Here is a 24,111-nt window from a genome sequence, read left to right on the forward strand (position 1 = left end):
TATCTGCATCTACAGTGTTGTTATTTGTTATATCTGATTCTGTGGCTGTGATCAGTTCTACTAGCGTATTTGCCTCTGCATGAGAGCAAAGTTTGACCCCTTAGGAATAATGTCTTTCTCTGCCTGAGTGAGTTGCTGTCAGACAAATTCTTCACTCACTTGTCCACTTCCCCTGTGGCTTGTTGTTAAGGAAACTCTCTACTCTATGCTGATGTTTCTGGTGCCCAACAGCTAAATCCTGCCCGGTCTTACACTTTTCCTTCTGTGCTAAATGACCCTTCCTGGTAAATTTGAGCACCTGTTGAAGAGTGATATAAGTCTTTGATGGATCTGTTCCTCTTTCAATTGAACACATCACCTGATCAATGGAGAAATTAGTTAGTCTCACCTGCTTATTTAGCAGCTGACTCTGTGCCTTCTGGAGGACTTTGTTAGCTTGGTGGCCCTTGACAGATGATCTCAGTGCAGACTTTTAGGAGCAATCCCACACTGTCTGGATCTGAGACTGGATCTCAGGTGGTAGCTATAGTCTGCCGTCTTACATGCCGTATGCTCATACTCATGTACCAGCTTTAGGCAATAGTGATGGGATTTCCAGCTCTTTTGGTTTGGCTCACTAAAAAGAGCCGGCTCTTTCGGCTACAAACCGGCTCTTCAGGTTGTTTTGTTGCTTTAATTAATTTATTATTAACAATAATATAAAATTATGCACAAAAGAAATTACTAGTGTAAAAAAAAAAAGTAGTTTTATTTATACATGTTTATATATAAATATATGCGGTGGCCCCTAGAGACAAAACACGTACAAACTCCAAAACACATTTCTAGCATGAACTGAACTTCCAAAACAGAGCTACTTAAATTACACAATTGAAAGCATGAAAGCACAAGTGTATTGTTTATGTATTTATACACAAGCATTCATATATAGTCAAATAATTAAAAAAAACAAGTTTATTTACCTGTTACTACCACACACCAAATCCGGTCGTTGGTACTTGCTGGCTTGTGTAGCCACTAGGTAACAAAAGCTCAACACTGCACCTAGCATCCTGGAGCACTTCTGTTGTCTTTTGTACGTGTTTTGAGTTTTTATGTGCTTCTGAGTTTTTACGTGTTTTGGAGTTTGTACGTGTTTTTACGTGTTTTGGAGTTTTTACGTGATTTGAAGTTTGTACGTGCTTTGTCTGTAGGGGCCACCGTAAATATACTTTTATTTATTTACTCCACATAAAATGTAATAAATAAAACATATAATACAAAAATCAACTATTCACATTTCAACTTTTAACTATTTAAATTTTCAGCTTTTTCCTTTTACAAATTTAAAGTGAAACAACATAAAACACTGCAAACCACAACACAATTAAATATAAATTATAATATGAAAACAAAAAAAGATGCACATTCTCTGTCATATGGACCTGCATGAATAAACTTTCTGAATCCTTTATCATCTGCAACTGAAAATAGTTGTGGATGATTACTAAACCTTTCTAATGTGACGTTGTTGTCCCTGTCTCTCCCTCCCTCTCTGTTCCTGTGCTACTGAGTGTAACTACCGCCCCTCCCCCCTCTGCCCAGCGTAAAGCACAAGGCTCGCATGCGGAGTGAAGGGGAAAAAAAGTGCAAGAGAGAGGGTGAGAGAAAGGGAAAAAAAAACAAGGCTTGTGATAAGGAGCCGGCTCGCATCGTTCACGTCAGTGAACCGGCTCTAAGAGCCATTTCGTTCGCGACCGACCCATCACTATTAGGCAATCATCCAAGTAAGGAAATCCCAGGAAGTTGATTCTGTTCATCTGGATGTCACGTTTTCAGTGGGAGAAATGTTTCATCACTCGTCTAACTGACTGCTTTAGCCCACTGAAAAATCACCAGTGCTGAGTGATACAAAGCTCACAGTGAAACTCAGGCTTTCCTTTCAGTCTGTTTAATGTAGGCAGTTGCCATCTGTCAAACATCTGCGCTTCATCTGTACCTTCAGCCGGGTGTGTCCAGAATGTTCTGTACAGTCTGAATATTAAAATGTGATTTTTTCAGATTACAGTAAAATGAGTGATTGGTATATATTGATGTTTAAAAACACTTAAAGAGCTGAAGTCACTGAAGAAAAACTATTGTTCAGTAACTATACTAACACTAGCAGTTCTTTTAGGCATTATAACATCATATAACATTCTGACAAATTTGCATTGGTTAATTCCCCTTATACATACCAAATCTGATTTGTAATTGCAAACCTTAATAATTATTCCAAGCTGCAGGGTGTCAGATAGCTAATTACTTGTTTGTAGAGTTGCACTTTGTGTTGAATTTTTTATGTAATATATCCTAAGATCTGTTATAAATTCTTCCAAGGGGCAAAAGTTTTCTGTTGAAGGTAACAAAGCTGGGTGGGTTGAAACTGTACCGCAGTCAGTTATTTCAGCATTTCTTTTTTTTTATGACAAATCACACAATCATTAGCAAATGAGCCTTAACACAGACTAGAACTAAAAAACTTTGTGTGAAAAAGAAGGAAAAGAAGAAGGGAAGGAAGGGAAAATCTTGTCTATCCTATCCCATTGTATTTTTGTATTGCTGTGAGAACTATGCTCATTTCTACATTTGAATGTGATGTAGGCAGGTTTGATGTATGGATGGATGTGTGAATGAGAGGGTGTTCAACATTTGTTTGTATTGTACTATAAAAAAATTTCAATAAAAATATATGGAAAAAAAAAAAAAGCTTTGTGTGACAGAGAAATTCAGATCTACGTAAAGCAGGATAGTCAACTAGATCAAGCTTCCTGTTATTCAGAGGAATTACTCAGATATTCAAAGTGTGGCTTGTAGGAAATTTGGTCTTCACTTTGAAAAACACTCATGCTGAATTGTATTGTTCTCATTCCGATTAACAAGCAAAGAAAATCTATTAATTGGGTAATAAACCTACACTGAGTGGGAGGTAATTGCGAAAAGAAAAGCAATCAGTCATTTCCACCATAGCGTCAATATTGCACATTATGATTTGTGAGCTTCATGAATAGTATGACAATATAACAATATGACATTGTGACCAACACAACCCCTGTGGAAACGCTGACTTTTGTTACTATTTCAATGTCACTCCATGACCTCTAATAAAGTAGACATGTTACAGTCTGACTTTTCAATTGATTACAAATCTTGTGAGACTGATCAATATCACACCAGCGTGAAGCCCATGACTTGCACAAAATCAATCAAAGGTTTCACAATACAACGTCACCAAGTTTGTAAATCTGAAACAGTGAACAGTGGTAATAAAGGAGCAGCACTGAAAGTCCTCGCAACTTCATGAAGTGGTGAGTCATGAAATTACCAAAATGTCTGAGTAAGTTACGTTGCCACTTACTCAGACATTTATGTTGCTGGGCAGACAGACATGCATCCTGTCTCAGACATAAATGACAAGCAAGTAATCCACCCGCCAGTCATCCAGCCATTCAGCTGTGCATGAGGGCTGAGAGCTGTTGTGTATTTGTGTAGAGCACAGTGACTATTGGCGAGCTGTCAGTGGCTGTAACACACATCCTGACGTACAGCAGCCCTCTAAGGCCTCCCCTGGAGTCTGTCAGGAAGAAGAAGGGAAAGGAAAGAGTGTGTGTTTCTGTATATATATATATATATATATATATATATATATATATGTGTGTGTGTGTGTGTGCGTGTGTGTGCTTATGTGCGTTTGTGTCCATCCATGTGCGTCTGCATCTGTCTGAGACTGCAGGAGGTAGAAAGGTGTGGGGGTAGATCAATAATAATCAGCTGCAGTAGAACTGGAAGTTCACTCAACAGTGACTCTCCACACACACACACACACACACACACACACACACACACGCACGCACACATTAATGTGTACACAAATACATGCACAGCAGCACTCAAAAACCAATCCATACACCTTGTGACACTGCATTGTAGCCCAAACTATAGTGACAACACTCAAATAAAGGCAACCCACACACACACACACACACACACACACACACACACATACACTTAGAACTACCTCAAACTAAAACGCTTACTCATACTCTCAAAGTACCACTTCTAAAATGCATGCGTCTAATCTCATTGATTTTCCATACATTTCAGCGCCTTCATCTTTCTCTACCTGCTCCACACACTCAACCTTCACCCTGCACCAATGCCTCTGATTTCTTTACCTCTTCGAAGTGGTCTTGATGATTTCAGAGACTTTCTGCATGTAATCGGTGGCGAGCACTACGATCTCTTCATCTTCTGAAAAGTTGTCATGGAAAATTCTGTCCAGCAAATGTTTCCAATGAAGCTGCAATAACAAGAGGAATAAAGGGTGGTTTAGATTGTATGTAATCATACAGTTTAACCTTTTAAGAGACAAAAAATTGGATAAATGGATCATACTATGCATAAATACATAGTATGATCCACGGGACTATTACTGTTCCAAATCAAAGTAGGCCTGTGTCAGCCACTCAGTCCAGTCAACCTAAACAACCATCTAAATAATTTGTTCCTATTCTTAGAACCTATACTGGTAACTGGATATGCTGTAGGTAAATGGTTAATGGTAAATATTTAGGTTTAGGCAAAAAGAAGAAAAGAAGTTGCTTGGTGACTGTTTTCAGTTTTCAGTTTTATTTGTCATATGCAAGTTAGCACAGGGTCAACATTGCAATGAAATGTATTTTGGTGGTTACTGACCATTTCCAAGCTGACCAAACTGACGCCCAGGTCAGCAAGCTCCAGACTGAGCAGTACCAAGCAAACAAGGGTTTGTTTAGGTGATACACCATCGTTGGTGGAATTTAAAAGGGAATCTGGGCCTTCTGGTGCAGGTAGTGAAGCTAAGATGAAAATGCTTGTCTATCTGTAAACAGTTTCTTTCAAATGAAGTATAACTGTCAAATGCGATCAAGCATCCATCATGAATGTACAGTAAAAGTACAGCAATAAAGTATTGCTCCAACTAAGTGCTTTAACCCTTTAAGACCTACCATAGAACCAAGTCCGCTAGAGCTTATATTATATTTTTACATGCTGTGGAGCCATTTTTGGGAGCATTTCAAGTTGCTATACATCAATACAACCATTAAAGCCTAAATTTTAATAATATGCATGCATTAAGTGCATAGTAATTATATAAATTGCAAAAAAGTGCAATAAACTACAAAAAAATTGAAAATCGTTTTTGTTTTTTAACATATATTTCTATTTAGAGAAATTTAAGAGGCTTATCCCTCAAAACTGTAAATACAAAAAAGTTGCACAAAATAGTTTCCCACCACAGGAAATTTATTTTGAGTGTCTTCATAGTTTTATTTTTGAAATACACCAATTTTTATATACTGCAGGAAAAACAAAAATAAATATTATAATGCAAATTTGCAAAAAATATGCATCAAAATAAACTATTTCCAGCAGTGCAATATGAATCCTAAGCATCCCAGAAACGACACAGAAAGTCATAAAGTCAAAGATAACTTTTAAAAACACCAGTATAGGCTCATGAGGCTATATGGTAAAAAACTACATTTCAGCAAAAATGACATCACTTTCGGTTTCAGGCAGGTCATGGCGGACATGCGATAGTTCGCGCTGATGGACATAGGAAGTGTTATGAACAGCTGATCGGATCGGCAAAGCGTGTTTCTGGAATATTATGTTTTTGTTGCTGCAAGTGCTTTTTATGCAGTTTTTGCAAAGCTATATGTGGAAGGAAACTGTGACCGAAGACAAGCTGATGGCATAAGATGTAAGTACAACTCCTCCGGTTTCATATGCAAAAAAAATTATTGCACTAGCTTACGTGGTTGCAGAGCTACCGGGATTTAAAAATAGTTATGCAAAACAGAGCGTGCCCGCTCCGACCGGTTTTAAAGGGTTAAACACTGACTAATGTTTCAAACATGGTGAAACATTGTTAATAAATTTAAGTGTTGTTTTGGGGAATTACTGACCATGTCCAAACCAAACAAATTGAAAAGAGACCACTTGACTACTTTATAACTGCTAACTGCTAAACTATACCTATGAAAAGTATTTGATTGTCTGCATTCATACACATATAAACTTGAGTGACATCCTTTTCTTAATCCATAGTTATGGAACCCCATTCCATGAAGTTCTCTATGGACTGTTCTTCTGAAGGCCACATTAAGTTTGGAGGTCTCTGGTCATTGACTCTATAATTTTACATGGCCTACCACTTTGATTTGCTGTCATTCCCAGTTGCTTCTACTTTATACCACTAACAGTGGTAGGAAATTTCACAACTAGATTTGTTGCACAGGTGGCATCCTATCAGAGTACCACGCTGGAATTCACTGATCTCCTGAGACCGACCCAGTCTTTCACAAATGTTTGCAGAAGCAGTCTGCATGCTTAGGTGCTTGACTTTATACTCCTGTGGCCATGGAAGTGATTGGAACACCTGAATTCAATGATTTGGATGGGTGAGTGAATACTTTTGGGAATAAAATATATATAAAAAAAATACTTATTTAGTTCATACTATGTCCCTATTGCCAGTCTTGGCAGCCGGGGGTCAGTCCGCCAGGGCCTCCGCTCCTGGCCGCCACCCGGCACACAATGCACCCGACCCCTATGGCGCCTCCTGCGGGTGGTGGGCCTGCGGGAGGATGGGCCCATGTCTCCTCTTCGGGCTGTGCCCGGCCGGGCCCCATGGACTAAGGCCCGGCCACCAGACGCTCGCCCTCGGGCACCCTCCCCGGGCCTGGCTCCAGGACGGGGCCCCGGTAACCCTATCCCGGCCAGGGTAAACTGTTCCCTCTGTGTTTTTTTCATAAGGGTCTTTTGAATCGCTCTTTGTCTGGTCCCTCACCCAGGACCAATTTGCCATGGGAGACCCTACCAGGGGGCAAAAGCCCCCAGACAACATAGCCCCTGGGATCCCTGGGACACGCAAACCCCTCCACCACGATAAGGTTGCGATTCACGGAGGAGAACACCTCACCGCCTCCTGGGTGAGGTGTTCCAGGCATGTCCCACCGGGAGGAGGCCCCGGGGCAGACCCAGGACACGCTGGAGAGATTATATCTCTCGGCTGGCCTGGGAACGCCTTGAGCTGGAGGAGGTGGCTGGGGAGAGGGAGGTCTGGGCCTCTTTGCTTAGGCTGCTGCCCCCGCGACCCGGCCCCGGATAAAGCGGATGAAGATGGATGGATAGTTCATACTAATAGGATGTAAGTTTGGGAAGCCCATACCTAGCACATAACCAAACACCAACACTGAACACCGTTCTCTAAGTAAAATCTAGTTCTGATCCACTGCCCGGTACATATACATATACATACCTGGAAGCTGCGAGTAATGACTAAAAGAAAAACAGTGCAGATATATGCAAACCCTTAGAGGTGGTGTGATGAGCTCAGTGATTTGGAAGGGGCTCAAGGAAGAGCTGCTGCTGCTCTGCATCACACAGAGCCACTTGAGGTGAGGAATCTGACAAGGACACCTCTTAAAGTGAGGTGTTTCAGGCATGTCCAGCTGGGAGCAGACCCCAGTTAGACACCTGCAGAGATTATTTCTCTTGCCTGGCTCAGGAATGTCGTGGTATCCCAGAGGAGCTAGAGGTGGCAGTAGGGCAGAGGGAGGCCTGGCTGTCTTTGCGACCCTTTCTTGGAGTGGTGAAATGAATGGACGGATGGAATTCTAGACTCCATTCACTATTGTAACATCCCAGATGAGGTCACTAACCAAAAAGGTTACTGTGGCAACAGATGTAAAACATACATAAAACATGGGGCACTCTGGCGGTCCAGGGATTTAAGATTGCGAAGATAAAATGCAGTATCGCCATCGCCCATCATTCGCTTTTTTCTTGCCATCACTATTGTCAGCTGTTCAATAATGTGTAATGTTGAATTGCATGTCTGCAGCAAAACTGAAGAAACATAAGACTGGACTCCAGATCCAGTCAAAAGCAAATATTTTTTCTTACAAAACGCTGAAGTGATTAGCAGCCTCTGATCGAATCTCAAGCCTCTAATATGCTTCTTCCTATGTGTCCCTCTTTTTTCTCCTCAGCATCTCTCACACCCCTTTTATCCACATTCAAGTTCAAACTGTGTGTGGAGTTTCTTTCTTTCTGTTTTTTGGCCGAGAAACTAAAACTCAAACTGCTCATCTCCCTCTCAGTATATGCCCAGTTTCCATCTCTCCAGCTTCCCCCTTCAGCCATCCCTCAGCCATGAAACATAGTGAGGATTTTCTGTCACTGTACACGCTGCTTCACAGAAGAGCTTCCTCCTTCTCTTTCTCCATCTTTCCCGCTGTCTCCAGTGTCCTCTCACCTCCCTCCCTCACTTCAACCCCGAAACACCCCCTCATTTTCTCCTTTTCTCTCTACCTTCTCTCAATCTGCTCGTCTACCCCTGCAGGGGGGACAGCTTTTGTGAGTCACTTAGGCCTCTGTGTGTCTATGTACGTGTGTGTCTAAGTGTGTATGTGTACATCTGTGTGTATGTAGTGCTTCACTGCACCGACCCTCCCCAAGCACACACACACACTCTGGCTGCACAGTCACACACTCGCCACACTACTTAAAATGCTCAGTTTGTCATGGCCTGGGTCTAGGGACCCTGGGCTCATGTATTTTAGTGTATGTTTATGTTTATATTTTCCGTGTGGTGTTTTGGTTTTCTCTCCTTTTTTCTCCTGGTTTCTCCGTGTGAGCTTCCGGATGTTTTGGTTCGCTGAGGAGACTGCGAACCCGGAAGTGTTTCTGCTCTAGAGACAGCCACACCTGCCGCTCGCCCTCCTCTGCCAGCTGCAGCAGATTACGCTCGTCAAGGTAGCTGAGGCCGACGCTGGATCCTTGAGTCAGAACTCGTCAGTACAGCCGTGGACTTTTGTATAAACCTTCGAGATAATAGATGTCCTGCTAACCTTAATGTGTTTGTGTTACCAGGAATCTGGAGCGGAGTGTGTTTTCAAGTCACGGTGTGGGAATAGGAGTTTTTTGGAGTCGCCACTTTTCACCTTTCACGGACGTCTGCACTGTGTGGGATTCAGGGAGAATCGCCACGGGACCACAATGCCTGGATTTTGTATATAGTTGTGTGTTTTCCACCCCCTGTCAATAAATCCACTGTCCTTCACTAAAAGTCTCGCGTTTGGGCCCTACTTTCACTGCAACTGCCGTCGCAGCCCGTGGCACAGTTGGAGTTCAAATCTTAATCCATAACGTCTGCTTCGACCCAGAGTATATCTATCTATCTATCTATCTATCTATCTATATATATATGTATGTGTTCTGGTTGTACATGCACGTGCACTACTCACGCTGGGAGCAATACGCTGCAGCTGCCTAAGGGTGATGCGGTTATACATGGTGCTGATGTCCTTTCTTTGGTCGTCATATTCTGACACAGTGATCTGGAAAGAGAGGAAATTTTACTCAGCACTGCGCACACACTCATGTGAAAAAAGAAACACACACACACACGCAATCAGCTTACATTGGCCAGACGGGTCTCCAGCTGTATAATCTCCGTGGACTTCTGTGTGGCGTTGTGAGCTCCCAGCATGCTCAGCAAGCGCTCCATCAGACCCTTGTATGCCGTCAGGATCTGAGAAGCAGAGTGATATCAGCGCTAATAGACAGGAGGTGCTGCTGAGACATCGTCAATAATGTCCGGAGACGGCGGTGACATGTGGCAAAGTGGACAGCACAACAACACCACAGTGGGTGACAGAAGAAAACAGGTGGATTGATGAAGAAGAGCGAATGAAGAGTCAATAGGGCAGATGGGAGGAGGAGAGAAGGAGGAAAGGACTGAGGGAGAGAAGATGGGGGAAAGAGGGGAAAGAGGAAGGGAGGGTGGCAAAGAGAAGTGGAAAAGAAAGCAAAAGAAAAAGATGATGACCTAGGATGTAGGAAGGAGAGAAGAGAGAAGCGAGAAGGCAGGCAATGGTTGGGGTCAAACAGGAGGTGAGATGAAATGATGATGAAATTTAGGCCAGTGAATGGAAGAAGAATCAGGGAAGCAATGAGAGGAAGGGAGAAGGAATGGAGGAGGAAAAGTGGAGGGATACTGGTGGGTGGTAACAGAGGGAGAAAGCTCACCTTTGTACTATCTTCATCCTGGCCCAGATAGAGACTTCTTTCAGGCAGTGTGAGCCCTTCCTGGTCAATCTGCACCAACATATGCACACATACAGTCAAAAGCTCAGGAGAGTTTAAGATTTTTTTTATCTGCCATGTAGTCATATGTTTTACTAAGCACCCCACTGGTACATATTCAAAGGGCTGATTAATATTTGATACTCTGCAAAAATGGTAACATTTACAAACCATTCTCCACACTGTATGCTAAACATTAATTATTTATAACATTTAATGAATAATTCACACAGAGTAATACATCTTTTATTAAACTGCAGATGTTTGACAACTAATATTACTGGGTTTTGTAAAAATCCTATCCAGAAGTTTTAAAAAACTAAACAAAACTCTCCACACACTTCTGACTAAAATCTAAACATGTGACCCTTGCATGAATCCTGGGTCAAAATAGGGGCTTCAAATAGAATAAAGAATTAGACATTTGAAAGTGAAAATGATAAATTATATTAAAAAAATATTATTAAAAAAAGAAAAGAAAAAAAGCAGCACTGCTGGTGGCTCTCTGTCTGACAGGTAAAACTGGATTTCTGTTCTATGTACCCCATACTGGGCGCCAAAGTAGAAACAGCTGTTTGCTGTGGGCCAAGATCCAGCTACCTTAAAACACACCATTGGTGAGAAAGAGAGTAGTTTAATCCCTGGCTCTATTAGTTTGCCCTCATGTGTACATAATGTAATATTAAATTGTTTTATTCCGTGAGAGTTTTTTTTTTTTAATAAATAAATAATTTAATATGACTTTGGCCAGTTTCGACAGCACTAATGATAATAATATGTTGGTAAAGAGGCAAGTTCAGCTCTAATTTAGACTTCCATTGGACCTTTTGTGCCATTGTTGCACTGTACTTGGAAAAAAACCCACATTTTTTTTAATACCATTAAAAACTCACACAACAAGCATTTTCAAATGGACTGAGTTTTCTCATAAGTTCTCACCCTGATAGCATTCCTTGAGGAGTTTTTGTCATCCACATTGACGGTGAGGGAGAAGAAGACAGCAGTGCTGTACTCTCCCTGCGTCCTATAGAGCAGCTCATTAAAGTCCGGTCTCTGTGGTGCACCCTCCCTTTCCCACCCTGCAGCACCAGGGGGAGCCCCCACCAGGTCCCACCCTCCACAGCTGTCTATTACCTCCATCATGGGGTCAGACCCCAGCTTGTCAATCTCCTGGATGTTGATGCAAGATCGATAGAACTCCTTGACTTTACGCTCTGCTGAGTTGGGCCCACGCCTCCGAATTGGCTCCAGCAGAAGGCGCTGCAGTTTCTCCTCATTATGTTCTCCTATGGCAGTAATGATGCCGTAGCTGAGCTTGTCCTCTGGGATGCCATGGCGCCTCAGCCAACCACCACAGGCGAAGGAATAGAAATCCTGGCATGGCTGGATGGTTGGGTCGATATTGGCCTGAACAAAACGAGCAGCCCGCAGGAGGGAGCGTTTCCGCTGGCAGTCCTGACGGCACTGCATGTCCTGGTGGGCGTCCAGTGAAATGTACTTGAGTGCCAGCATGCTTCCCAGGATGACACACATGCCTGCAGCAAAGACCAGTGCAGAGAGGAGGCAGATTTCCCTCCGGCTCCATCGAGGGAGGCCCCCACTGTTACCGTTGCTCCCTGGATCTTTGTTTCGACCACCTGACCAGGTCCCTCCCCGACTTCGTCCCACGTGACGGTCCAAGCTGCCCCCCAAATGAAGAGTCATACCATTACTGAGGATATCACTGCTGTAGCGACCGCCATATTTAACTTCCTGGAACTCATCATAGTGGGCTGTTAGTGAGTACGTCTTCTCCATCTTAAATAGAGTTTCTAGTCAACAAAGAGAAAAAGGAAGGGATGGAATTGGAGTTATTTTTGTGTTCAGAGTGCTTTTATGATCACTCCTACCGAGGCAGAAGCATGAATACCTTGTATGGGGCAAAACACTCAGCTGATGTCAAAATAATCCTGTTGGCCTTCTTTAGGAAAAGTCCCCTTTATTCTTTTTAAATCAAAAGCCAGCAGAGCAAAAGACTTCCATTGTTAACAAGGAATCTCTCGGGTCCCGCTCTCTCTCGCTCATTCTCCTCCCCTCTGCTCCCTTTCCATTTGTCGCCCCCCCTCCCTCTCTCTCTCCAACCAGTTACAGGTCACCTGTCGATAAAAAAAAAGAAATGAGACAGAGCAGGGCTGTAAGTCGACAGAAAGATGGGAAATTGAATCCATGATAACAGCTGCACAGGATGACAAAACAGCATCTGTTTTGCCACATTTCCCCCCACTTTGTCTCCGTCTGTTTGTCAGCTAAAGCTGTTGGATTGATTGGTGATAGTCAATCCACAGGGAGACGATGCCCCCCCCTCCCAAACTGAATTATGGCTTTGGACAGATCAATGGCGAGTGAGAGCAAAGACTTGAGCATCAGCTGGGCAAAGATAGGTGTGGCAATCACCATAACTTAGGGACTCAGTCCGAATTGATGTAAAATTTTACTATATTGCAGATGGGTAGATAAAATGTATTGCCTCTGTTTTGCCAAACGTATATGAGTGGACCATCATAATACACCTGCCAAGAGCAGACCAATGTTTTTTTTTTTTTTTTTTTTTTTTGCCTGTCCCATTTGGTTCTTTAGCCGTCAGAATTGTTGTCTGAAGACCAACAAGGATACCCAATGGATTTATTTTGCCAAATGGATCATCATGGCATTGCCGTATTGGTCCATTTGATCGACCTTTGTTTTTATTATTTATTTTATTTTATTTTCAGTTGTTACAGACGGGACAGACATGAGTGAGGGATAGGAAAGGGAGAAAGAAAGAGGAAGGAAAAGAAAAACAGAAGGGGAGAGGGACAGTGAGAAAGGGGGGAAAAAAAAAATATCTCCGGGATCACCTGTTGAGAGAAAAAGAATAGAAAACAAGCAAAAAAAAAACAAAACAAAGCAACATACTATACACAACACCATCGCATTAATCTAGCTAAGTGTAAACAGCAGTAAATACTAAATATTGAATGTTGTTGTGCAGCACGCAGGACAGACAGCGCACAATGTGCTTTGAAGTAGCAGCCAAGAAAGGTGTGATTTAAGTCTACAAACAGTGAACACCTGTGTGCACACCTGTGTGGGTCGGCGCGCTTGTATTCAAATGGTTTCCCCATGTAATGGTCTGCAAGAGGATGTAGAGAGCCATAGCCCTGTCCCCCAGGGCATGAAGCAGGCATGGAGGAGATCCAGGCCCCAGACATCCAGAGGCCCCAGAGTGCAAGAGCCCAAGGAGGACCCCCGGAGGGGCATCCGTGCCACCTTCATGGGAAGGGCTGAGGATCCCCAGACGAGGGGTCACCCAGTAGCCACTGGGCAGAAACTAGAGGGGGCTGCACCGGCGTGCCCGCCGGCTCCGCCGGCAGCCAGCTGTGCCAGAGTGAACCGAGCCGCAGGCACAGAGGCCAGAGGCCCGAGGGCCCTCCGCGCCCCGGAAGAGGCCTGACTGAGCAGCAGGCGCCAGGCCCCGCCAAGTAGCCACCGGGAGTGAGCTGGCACATGACCTGAGCGCCCAGCCCCGGACACCAAGAACCAACAATGCACCGACCCCTGAGGGCATCAGTCACCGGCAGGGAGTGTGGTGAGGGGAGATAGGCCTCCACACTTGGAGGGCCTGGGAGTTCCCAGAGAGGTGGAGTCTAAGACCCGACCTGACATATAGACACAGACAAACAGGCACACACAGACACAGACATGCATTCCCACCCTCATGCACACATATACAAACACTCAGCACTCACCCAACGTAGGAATAAACGTAAATGGACATGTACACACAATCACACTCCCCAAACATACTCTATACCCCGGGTCCAGGTATCCTCACCCCCAGAGGGGGAAACAGCACCCAGACCCAAGAGATGTTACCCTTCCCTCCGGGGTGGAGGCTAGCAGACCGCCCCAGGCTCCGCAGCAGCAGGAAGGCCAATCGGACAGCAGACCAATGTTTCTGATCATTTTGAAGAAGTAAAACTGAATTGGAAATGCCTTCCTCCTTAATATAGCTGCAGAAATGCAGTTTCCATGTCACTTTTTTACTTACACGCCTGCCAACTCCCTGTTGGTTAATGTAAAACACAAGGTGACAGAAAAACAGAAAATTGAATCTATAAGTACAAAACCAGAGAATGACAGAAACAGCATCTGCTTCGCAACACTTTCCCCCACTTTGTCTCTGTCGGTTTTTCAGCTAAAGTTGTTGAATTGATTGGTGATGGCAAACGCACAGGGAAACTATGTCCCCTCACCGACTTGTGACACATCAATGGAGAAGACTTGGAACAAAGATTTGAGCATCAGATGGACAAAGGTGAGTCAGTCCAGTTTGACACAAAACATTTATTACTGCAGAAGGACTGAGACAGTTGATCACCTGATGACACACACACATGCCAAGCTGAGTTGCTGTGGACCAAGCTAATACGCCAGCAAAGAGTAGACCAGTGTTTCCTGTCATTCTAAGTAAAAGTGAAGGAGGGCATTTTCTTTTATGGTCTTTTTCTTTCTTAATGTCACTTCAGATATCATATATGTTTGTGTTGCATCTGCCTTCCTGTTTATGAACCCCCCCCCCCCCCCCCCCCCCCTCCAAAAAAAAGAAAAAAGAAAAAAATATCTATATCTATCTATCTATATGTATATATATATATATATATATATATATATATATATATATATATATGTATTAGGGGTGCAACGATACTCGTATCGATATCGAACCGTTCGATACAGTGCTTTCGGTTCGGTACACATATGTATCGAACGATACAACATTTTTAATTTATTTTATCAACTTTCCTTCTGACGATGCTGTCTGTGTTGAGCGCTCAGTGGATCTGCGCTCGACAGTGCAGCCTAGGCGGAGTAGTCGAACACAGATTCACTGGGTGCAGGGCAAGCTAGCTAGACAGAAGTTAAGCTCGTTGCAACATGGCAAATTGAACCTCCCCCACCCTCATTCAGATCTGGCGTTTGGAACTATTTTGGTTTTCATGTGACGTATGACCCTGAAGGTAAGCGTGTCATGGACAAAAGTAAAACAGTATGTTGGATGTGCCAGCAATGCTCAATTGGTGGGAACTAGTGTGTTAGCGCAGTTAGCTCGTTAATGTGTTGACGTCTTCCAGCCCCACTCATGAGGCGATCCGCGGTAGCTCGTTAACGGAGATTTGCCGTGTTGTGACCTTAACCTCATTTCAGATTAACGCTGACAGCACTAGTGGGAACACAACCAATATGACTGCACATTTACTCCGACATCATCCTAGTGCAAAGACAAGTGGAAGCAGACAAAAACAAGCACGCATGCTACAAACTTTACCCGAGTCATTTAGACAGCCGTTAGCACATGATTCTCCTTATGGGGACCTGATATGTTTAATATGCTGCTGAGAATATAGCCCAGAAGAAGCGTATAGTATAGCTTTTATTTTGGAAAGAGACATTTCTCCATAATAAACTCTCTTTTCCAAAGATGAGTGATTCCTCAATCAGATACAGGGCTCGCAAAATCGCTAGCCCCACGTCCTGGGGCTTTTTTCCAGTCGGGCTACCAAAATCTATCTCTGCCCTGCCCGTCGGCCTATCGTAGGAAGGAAAAATATATGTCAATGCTTTTGCATTCTTTCGGAAATGTAGCTGGGTAATTATGTCATTGGCATCGGCCACTGTCAATATGTGACATACTGAAATCGCGTTTGAATTTGCGCTTGTTTTTTGCTTTCACTTTGCAATCGCGTGAACTGTGTATAGAAAGCGACAGTACTGATTGGTGAGTAATGATAATTTGCGCACCAATTCCTCTGACATCGTCTTATCAATCGTTAGCTTACTATGCAAACATGACAAGTGAAATCTCCTGCAGCTTAAACATGTGAGAGGTTATCGCGCAGAGAATCGCTGAGCGTTATGTTAGTGCGTGTGTAAAAGCAGCAGAATATATATTTTAGTTCTGCTGAGCCAAATAAGACAGGTCAGGGTGAAGAAGTGACAAAACGGAAAGGTTATGACAAATCAGACTATAAGGCTATAGTGCAGCTTTATGGTTTCATGGACAAAAGAATTTCTGTGGCTGCAATATGACGAGCTAAATAACCAGGGCTGCACATAAGTGGTCCGCAGGTGCGCATTCGCTGTCAAAATAAAAACCCGCACAAGATAAGAAGTTGCAACGCGTGTTTGCGTACATAAGATTTTAAGGAAGAGGACAGACATTTGTTTAGAACTCTTAAAGATGTCGAAGAAGCTCCTTTAAGCAATTACTGTGATGTTCCTCCACCTCCAAAGAAATGTCAGAAGGAGTCCGAACCACAAAAGAAGCGCGTATTCTCGGAAAAGTGGTTGCAGGAGGTGAGCTGGCTTCAAACAAATGATGAACGCACAGAGATGTGGTGCAGAATGTGCCGTGAAAATTTAATAAATGACAAATTAATAAAAAGGCATGAACATTTTTTTTGTATCGAAAAAATATCGAACCGTGACACCAAAGTATCGAACCGAACCGAACCGTGAATTTTGTTGTATCGTTGCACCCCTAATATATATATATATATATGGGGCATGGGACATGGGGCATTGGTAGACCCTTTGCAGAGAACTTAAAAGAACACCAAGTTCTCACACGATGAGCAGCTGCATTTGATTGTTAACACAAACACTCATAAAGCTCTTATGATGCATTTCTGTAACACATTAAAATGTATTCTTTTTCACTTTTGGCTATGTTCTACATGTAGCCTTTAAGTTATATCATCAAAGATACACTGACTGATTGTTTTTGGATGGTATCCCAATCGGAGCTTGTAAGCGTGCCCAAGTCTGTGTGTGTGTGTGTGAGAGAGAGTGAGAGTGAGACAGAGGTTGTTTTTTAGTGGCTAGGCACAATGGACCTGCTGAACGCTGTGAACGCTATCTGTAAATATTGATCCCTGTTATCTCCACTGAGGATAGCAAACTTCAGCACTGATTACTTTAAACAGCTCTCCTTCGCCTTATACGAATGCTGTATGTAGACAAGAAGAAAAGAAAAAGCAAGAAAAGGAAGAAGGACAAAAAAAAATTAAATAAACTAAAGAAGGCTTTATAGGTAAACAGGTGTATAGCTTTCCCCATTCTGTGGCAGATGGATGATGAGTTGGTTCAAATGTTGAGTTTTAGTGGGAAAAGGGCAGCCTCAAAAAACCAATACTGTAGAAAGTGTGTATGCGCGGTGCAGGGATAACATTATTGCCTATCACTGCAGAGATGTGGACTCAGTAATTGCATGTTTGAACAAATACAGCCATCTTTATTGGAAGGGTATCTACTCTTAACTTCTGATTATGCCTGCATTCAGGATAATTCTAAATAAAGGTATGATTCATGCTTTGGGACAGTAGCAGGAAGCAGCAAGATATTGGAGCAAGCACCAAATAGCAAAATGGAAAGCAAAGACTAAACAAAGCCTTACATGTGGTCATAGTGTCCACAGTGTGTTAAGGGTTAATTTATTTGGAGTCATATTTTGGAACTTTTGTCCAGTACACTCTTTTAGCATTGATTTTCTGTACCAACTCATGAGGGAAATATCTGGCTACACTCCTCTGTCTACTGACTGGTGATGACAAAAGCCTGTGATTGGTTTTACACATTGTTTTGAAAAATGTTTACTGGGATGGTCTAAAGTCGACATTATACTTTATCAGAAATGTTCAATAGGTGAATATCCTCCTGTCCAGCATTTTTCTGTGTCTAACAATTTTTGCACAAGTGTACATCCACTTCACATTGATGCTGAAAAGCTGTGAAAAATGAAGCAGAGTTGTTGCGCGTCATTCGCCCAATGATATCTCTCGTTACGATTGACAGCGTTTTTCTTTCGCCTTTGAGTGTGGCTGGGAACACTTCCTATTTTATAACTGCTTTACCTGCAGCACAGCCTGACACTGAAAGCTTGTATGTAAGGTTGGTGGCTGGTCTGAAGTGCATGATGGTAAATAAATGTTTTTTACATTTTTTAAAATCATAAATGTTTTGGTTTTCTAACAATTTAATAATTATGATACATTTCATGTGTAGCTGCCTTTCAACCCTCTCAAGGTAAACTTGTATACATACAACATTTAAAGCCATATATACAATTATAATAACCAAATAAATAAAATCACAAAGTAAAATTATTCTTTAAAAAAACTGATCACAAGGCCATGCAACAATGAAGGCTATGCAAGTCTGAACAGGTTCTGAGATGAGATTTAAAAATAGAGGCAGTTTATGGTTTGGAGATCTGGAAGAAGTGTGTTTCAAAATCTTGGGGCAGAGCAACTAAAGGCTCTAAGGCTCATGGCAGTCAGATGCAGCAGAGGGAACAGACAAAAGAGAAGCTGAAGAGGACTAGAGTGTGCTAGAGAGTAAGTATTAGGAAGATCAGATAAGTATAGAGGGGTAAGGTTATGAAGGGCTTTGAAAGTGAGAAGGAGAATCTTGAAGTTAATGTGTAGGTGAACTGGAAGCCAATGGAGCTGTTTAAGAACAGACGTTATGTGTTCAGTGGCTCTGGTTCGGGATATAATGTGGGCAGCTGAATTCTGAACCAACTGCAGTTTATGGAGAGATTCATGAGAAAGACTGTGGAGAAGAGAATTAGAGTAACCAGGATGAGATGTGACAAGAGCATTGACAGGTATGGCTGTGGAGAATAAGTGAGGAACAAAGGGGGTTATTATTGTGAAGATGAAGGTAGGCAGACCAGGTGATATTGTTTATGTGCCGTGATGGAAAGACTACTGTCAAGGATGATACCCAAACTCTTAACCCGAGGGGAAGGTATGACAACAGAGGTCTCAATAGACATTTAAAAAGTTATAAGATTTAGACAGTGCAAAATTGGTGTTCAGTTTTATTACCATTAAGTTTAAGAAAATTGTGTGTAAACCAAACTTTACTTGTTCAAAAATGGATGTGGATGGGTGAGCAGAAGTGGGAAGAGAAATAAAGCTGTGTGTCATCTGCATAACAGTGAAATTGAATCTAATATTTCCAGAAAATATTACTAAAGTAAAAGATGACCCCTAAAGCTTGTCTGGGGGCTGGAGGGGATATCATCAACCTCTCAGCCTTTACATCCTTCTAGTGCAGCGCAAAGCTGGCAGGTGGTTAGTGCAGTGCACAGAGATGTGAACAAACTAAAGTGAGCTGAGAGGAGAAAAACAGGATGAAAGTGAAAGCAAAGTATTGTGTGTCTCTGTGCAGTGTCATTGTTAATGTAACTTATCATCCATCAACCTTCTGCTTTGTCACACACACACATGCACACCATAAACATGCTGGATCTATAAAACTGTAACTGATCCCTATTACCCTCTTGCACTTCGTGCACATAATTTATTATAATGTAAATAAAATCAAATTATTGTTAAAATTATACACCACACAATCTCTTCCTGCAACTTCTCCCCTTCTCTCTTTCAGCTACAGACACGAACACATACACACATCTTCTTTGTGTCACAATTCCTTACGCGTTATAATAAATTATGACACACACACTCACATGTGCACACACACCATCACACACTGAGTGGACATCCAGCTTATGGCTAATGGATTGGATCTTGCGGGTTCCATCGCAGAGAAAGGTATGTGTGATAAATGGCTATTTATCGAACATGACAGGGCCTAATATCTGAGAGGTATACTAACGCAGCAGCAGACACACACACACACACACACACACAAACACCCTTTCTTTTTCCTCACTCACACACTTTCCATCCACGTAACAAAAGCACACCCATGCAGATGCATAGCACCATGTCACTGGTCGAATATTTCACTTAAATCTTATAAGGAAAATATAGCCTTTTATTTTCTGATAGCTGTGGTTCTCTAAGAGTGATCTGGTACCATTTCTGGTACTGGGATCTTACTTAAGGGGACATCAAGCTAACACACTGCCGTGGCAAGCTCATTCTGTCAGAACTACTGTAGTTCTAGTTTTCAAAATTTGCCAAACAGCTATTTCTACAACTTTCTATAAAACACTCATTTCAGACAGTTTTTTCTTTACTTGGACCTTTATGACATCACAGAGAGAGGTTTTGCTTAATATGGCCATCTAAGGTACACAGCTCTAACTACGAGCACATAAGTCCCACCCACCTGCCTTCCAACTCTTAGCTTCAAGATAGAGGGGATAAAATTCAATTCAATTCAGTTTTTTTTGTAAAGAGCCAAATCACAGCAAATCACAGCCTCCCATTCTACTTTTAAATATCTTAGGGACCACAAGTAAACCAGCAGTCTGAGAAATGGCGTGTTTCAGAGAGTAGATGAACTGTGGGGATGTACCAAGGCCCAGTATGAAATTGCTGAAGATTAATCTGAACTTTAATTCAATCTAGTTCCATTTAGGTAACAGCATTCGTCCCAAGGCACTTCATAATATAAAGTAAAGACGATACACTATTATACTAAAGAGAGCACATCAACTATCTTGTTGTCCTCTAGAAGCATGCGCTTTGCAGTGGGTGGGGATGAAGAAATCCCTTTTTAAAGGGGGGAGTCCTCTCTGAGAATGAGGCTAAGGGTGGGGCAGCGACCTACTGTAACTGACTGGGAACTGAGGGGCCAAAAAAGGCCAAAATAAAGAGCACGTCTTTTATAAGAAAGGACAGAATCTTGCAATTCTAACAGTCCAGGAGTCCAGGAATAAAACCATGGAGTTTAAATCGAACATAATAGGTCTGTTTGAAGTGCCTATTCCTTCTTTTTGAGGGTGATTTGAGCCAGCTGTGAACACATTTGATTTCCACTGTGCCCAGACAACATGCTGTACAAACTAACTCTGACTGAGTATATCCCGGCGCTTAGGTGGATCCGTTTCTGATTCCAGGTTTTGCTGGTAAGAAAGATGCTTCAGTGATGTGTGCAAAAAAAACTGCTTTTGTATAGGTGCTAGTGTTTACATATGAAACTGCGGTTCCGTAAATGCCCTCATGGGTGGACTGTCAGGACCATGGAGATTGCCAATTTTAAAGTTATGAAGTTGTCCTTTAAGCAAACTGCAGACTCTGAAGGTTGCACGGACCTTCCCATTGCTTTTCTCACCGCTAATAATAAATCCTTGAGAGGAGCTCAATGCATAATCAATAAGCAGAGGCCTCCAATCATATCAGGGTCAGGTTCACACCACTGTAGATGGATCAAAGTACTATAACTGGGCTTGGAATGTGGAGTTACTGGTGTGAGTTAACTGATTTCAGTAATGTGGACAGGCAATTTTACTGGTGTAGATTTATTTACTCCTCATTTCCTAAAACGAGCATATCAAATGCTCATTGTGTATCAGCATGAGCTGTACTAACACATCAACAGATCTAAAGTGTTCCCCGTGGTCTGAGGAGGCAGACAGATTTGCTGCTAGCGAGATGGAATGTCACCTGGGGCAAACATCGGCTGGCATCAGAGCTGCGAAGTTGCTTAAACGATTGCTAGGAAGACCATCAAGATTAAAACCATAAATACCAGCTCTGCCAGTGTTATGCATTCACCCATTAACAAATGGCAGCAAAATAGTGACCCCACCGACAAATACATAAAGAGCTACACCCTCATATTCATTTCCTAGCTGAAAACTTTTTTTGGGCACAGGAGTTTGATATACTGTACTTGTCTTCCACAAAACAAAACCATACTCCAGATGCTGCTTTTTACCCACCTTGCCTTCATATTAGTACAAATTGACACAGAGCAAACTTCCTGCCACACCTTCACTGTAGTTTGTGAGGATATTTAGTGTTGCCCAGAAATAACAGCTTAGCGGCACCCTCTCCCCTCCCCGCCACTTTTATCTCTGCTCGGGTAAGTTACGTCACCTGAAAGCATTCTATAAATGGACTTATTATCCCTTAATCAAAGTGGTCACAGAGCCTGCCCCAAAAGCTTCACGGTGCTCTGAAGGTTCAGCGTGGAAGCCAGCCTTATCGCCGGTCGCCAGAGGCAAGGGTATAGTGCTGCGGTGCGTTTGTATGGGCTACAGATTTGGACACACAGCTCAAGGGTCCTGCAGTGTAACGGGACTTAGACATGTACCCAAGCAAAGCCTCCTTTGTGCTGCTTTTAAAAACTATGTGTGTTGTGTATACGGAGTAAATGTCCCACATCAGACTTACTGGAGAACTTTTTTTTTTAAGGAACACACTGGGCTCCTTATTCTTATTTTATTATTAAAACAGATGAGTTTGAGTCATCCTGAAGAAAAATGAAGTAGCCCCCACCCCACCCCCTGCTCTCTCTCTCTCTCACATACACATTGGCAGGAATGAAGTGCTCACATACTGTAACTCTATTATCTTTAATGAGTCCCCAGGCTCTCCTTTTCCAGCACTGTGCCAAACTACAGTTCAAACATCAGGATTATTACAGTTTTAATTTGATCTAGGCAAACATTTATTTGATCTGCTTTATTTTATTAGTTAGGCACTTTTGGTGGATTTCGCTGAAAAGAACCAAGAACCAATATTTTTAAAGAAATAAACTACAATAAATAAACAAATAAATTAAATCGTGCTTCATGGTGCCAGATTTTCATTATAGAAAAACTATTTTTTTTAATGGTTTTTATGATTTTAGATGGAAATTTCTGACCAGAGCAGAGCAGTTTCTCTCATGTGGCTGTTGGCACAGAGGTGCTAATTCACAAATAAAACTTTCTGGCGCTGCGAAAAGTGAGTAAAAAGTGCGTAAAGACGCAGAATGAACTGCTGTGAGCGCGCGAGGAGAACGCATACACATGTCATTTATTCCCAAGTTTATTCCTTAGTAAGTTTGTGCACGTTATTAATTTCAGCCGGACACACGGGCTGCATTTAGAGCCAGCGAGGCACATCGACCTGTCGGACCAGCGCACGTCATTCGACCGGAAAAGAACGCACTCAGTCAGCAGCCAATTAAAGTCTCTTCCACGCGCAGCATCTCGCGCATCAATTTCTCTCTTTTTACTTTTGCCCACCAAAACTTCTGGCCACGTTCGCACAGACACACCGCGAACTAGGAGCACACGTGCATGGCGAAAGCGCAGACTTCTCACCGAAAGGGTGTCTTACTTGGACGTGATTCCCAAGTCAATCTGTGGCACTTTCCCGCCCTATCCTCGCTCTCCGTAATTCAGAAAACACACAAAATGATCAGATTTGGAATCATAAGAACCACCCAGCCCCCTGGTCCCAGCCTGCCGTCACATACGGTGCGCCCTGGCTGGCTCTCTGAGGGAGGAGCAGTTTCAGAACGCTCATTAGAGGTGTGGATATCCACAGACTGATGGAAACTTGTACAAAAAAGATCTTACCTGTGGTGAGTCAATTAAAATCCCTGCTGGGAATGTAAAAAAAATAAATTAAAAAAAAAAAGCCGCTACTGCATGTGTGTGAAGGGAAGGGAAGAGATCCACTCCTCTGAAGGATCTGGCAAGATTATCCGACTCCCCCCCCCAACTCCTCCTCCGGACATCGGCACACACCGGGATCCGCACCGCGTTCTGCTGCCGCTGCAGCTCACAGCCTCCGATGTATGGAGGAAAGAGAGAGAGAGAGGAGAGAGAGAGAAGAGAGAGGAGGGGGTCCATTAACGAGAAAAGGTCCACACAGACACACACATCAACACTTAGGCACAAACAGATGTTCCTCCTTTAGTCCACTTAACATTTTCTCTAATTGGCGCTACTTTTAAATAATCACTACTCTGGTGAGTGATTATAAAACCAGAAGCACACTCGGTACATTTTCATGCTGGTGCAAATGCTTTAACTTAATATACTGGCTCAGTAATTACCGTTAATTCTGATCTCTTATGTAAGAAGATGGACTTTTGAGACTCAGTGAGCGTCACAAAATTCTCATTTCATTAGAAAACGCAGCCACTGCTGACTCATGCAGTGGCGCGCAGTTCCACGCA

The 24,111-nt window shown here is 42.7% G+C and overlaps 1 protein-coding gene across 3 annotated transcripts in view; it reads right to left on the bottom strand.

Moving 5' to 3' along the window:
• The window catches only part of ecel1 (endothelin converting enzyme-like 1), a 59,982-nt gene extending 36,305 nt beyond the window's left edge, over positions 1 to 23,677 (bottom strand). For 2 of the 3 annotated variants that reach the window (XM_006801179.3, XM_035912198.2), the window contains exons 1-7: positions 23,507 to 23,677; positions 12,065 to 12,290; positions 11,095 to 11,966; positions 10,099 to 10,167; positions 9,491 to 9,601; positions 9,315 to 9,407; positions 4,194 to 4,318 (exon numbers count right to left, since the gene is read on the bottom strand). In XM_006801179.3, coding sequence (XP_006801242.2) covers positions 4,194 to 4,318; positions 9,315 to 9,407; positions 9,491 to 9,601; positions 10,099 to 10,167; positions 11,095 to 11,952 — 1,256 coding nt within the window. In that variant the 5' untranslated portion in view covers positions 11,953 to 11,966; positions 12,065 to 12,290; positions 23,507 to 23,677. The remainder of the gene's footprint in view (positions 1 to 4,193; positions 4,319 to 9,314; positions 9,408 to 9,490; positions 9,602 to 10,098; positions 10,168 to 11,094; positions 11,967 to 12,064; positions 12,291 to 23,506) is intronic. The other variant, XM_035912199.2, reaches the window with a different exon arrangement.
• Positions 23,678 to 24,111: the final 434 nt, after the last annotated feature.

The sequence above is a fragment of the Neolamprologus brichardi genome, chromosome 14 (genome assembly GCF_056152115.1).
Source record: "Neolamprologus brichardi isolate AB-2024 chromosome 14, ASM5615211v1, whole genome shotgun sequence".
Classification (NCBI taxonomy): Eukaryota; Metazoa; Chordata; class Actinopteri; order Cichliformes; family Cichlidae; genus Neolamprologus; species Neolamprologus brichardi.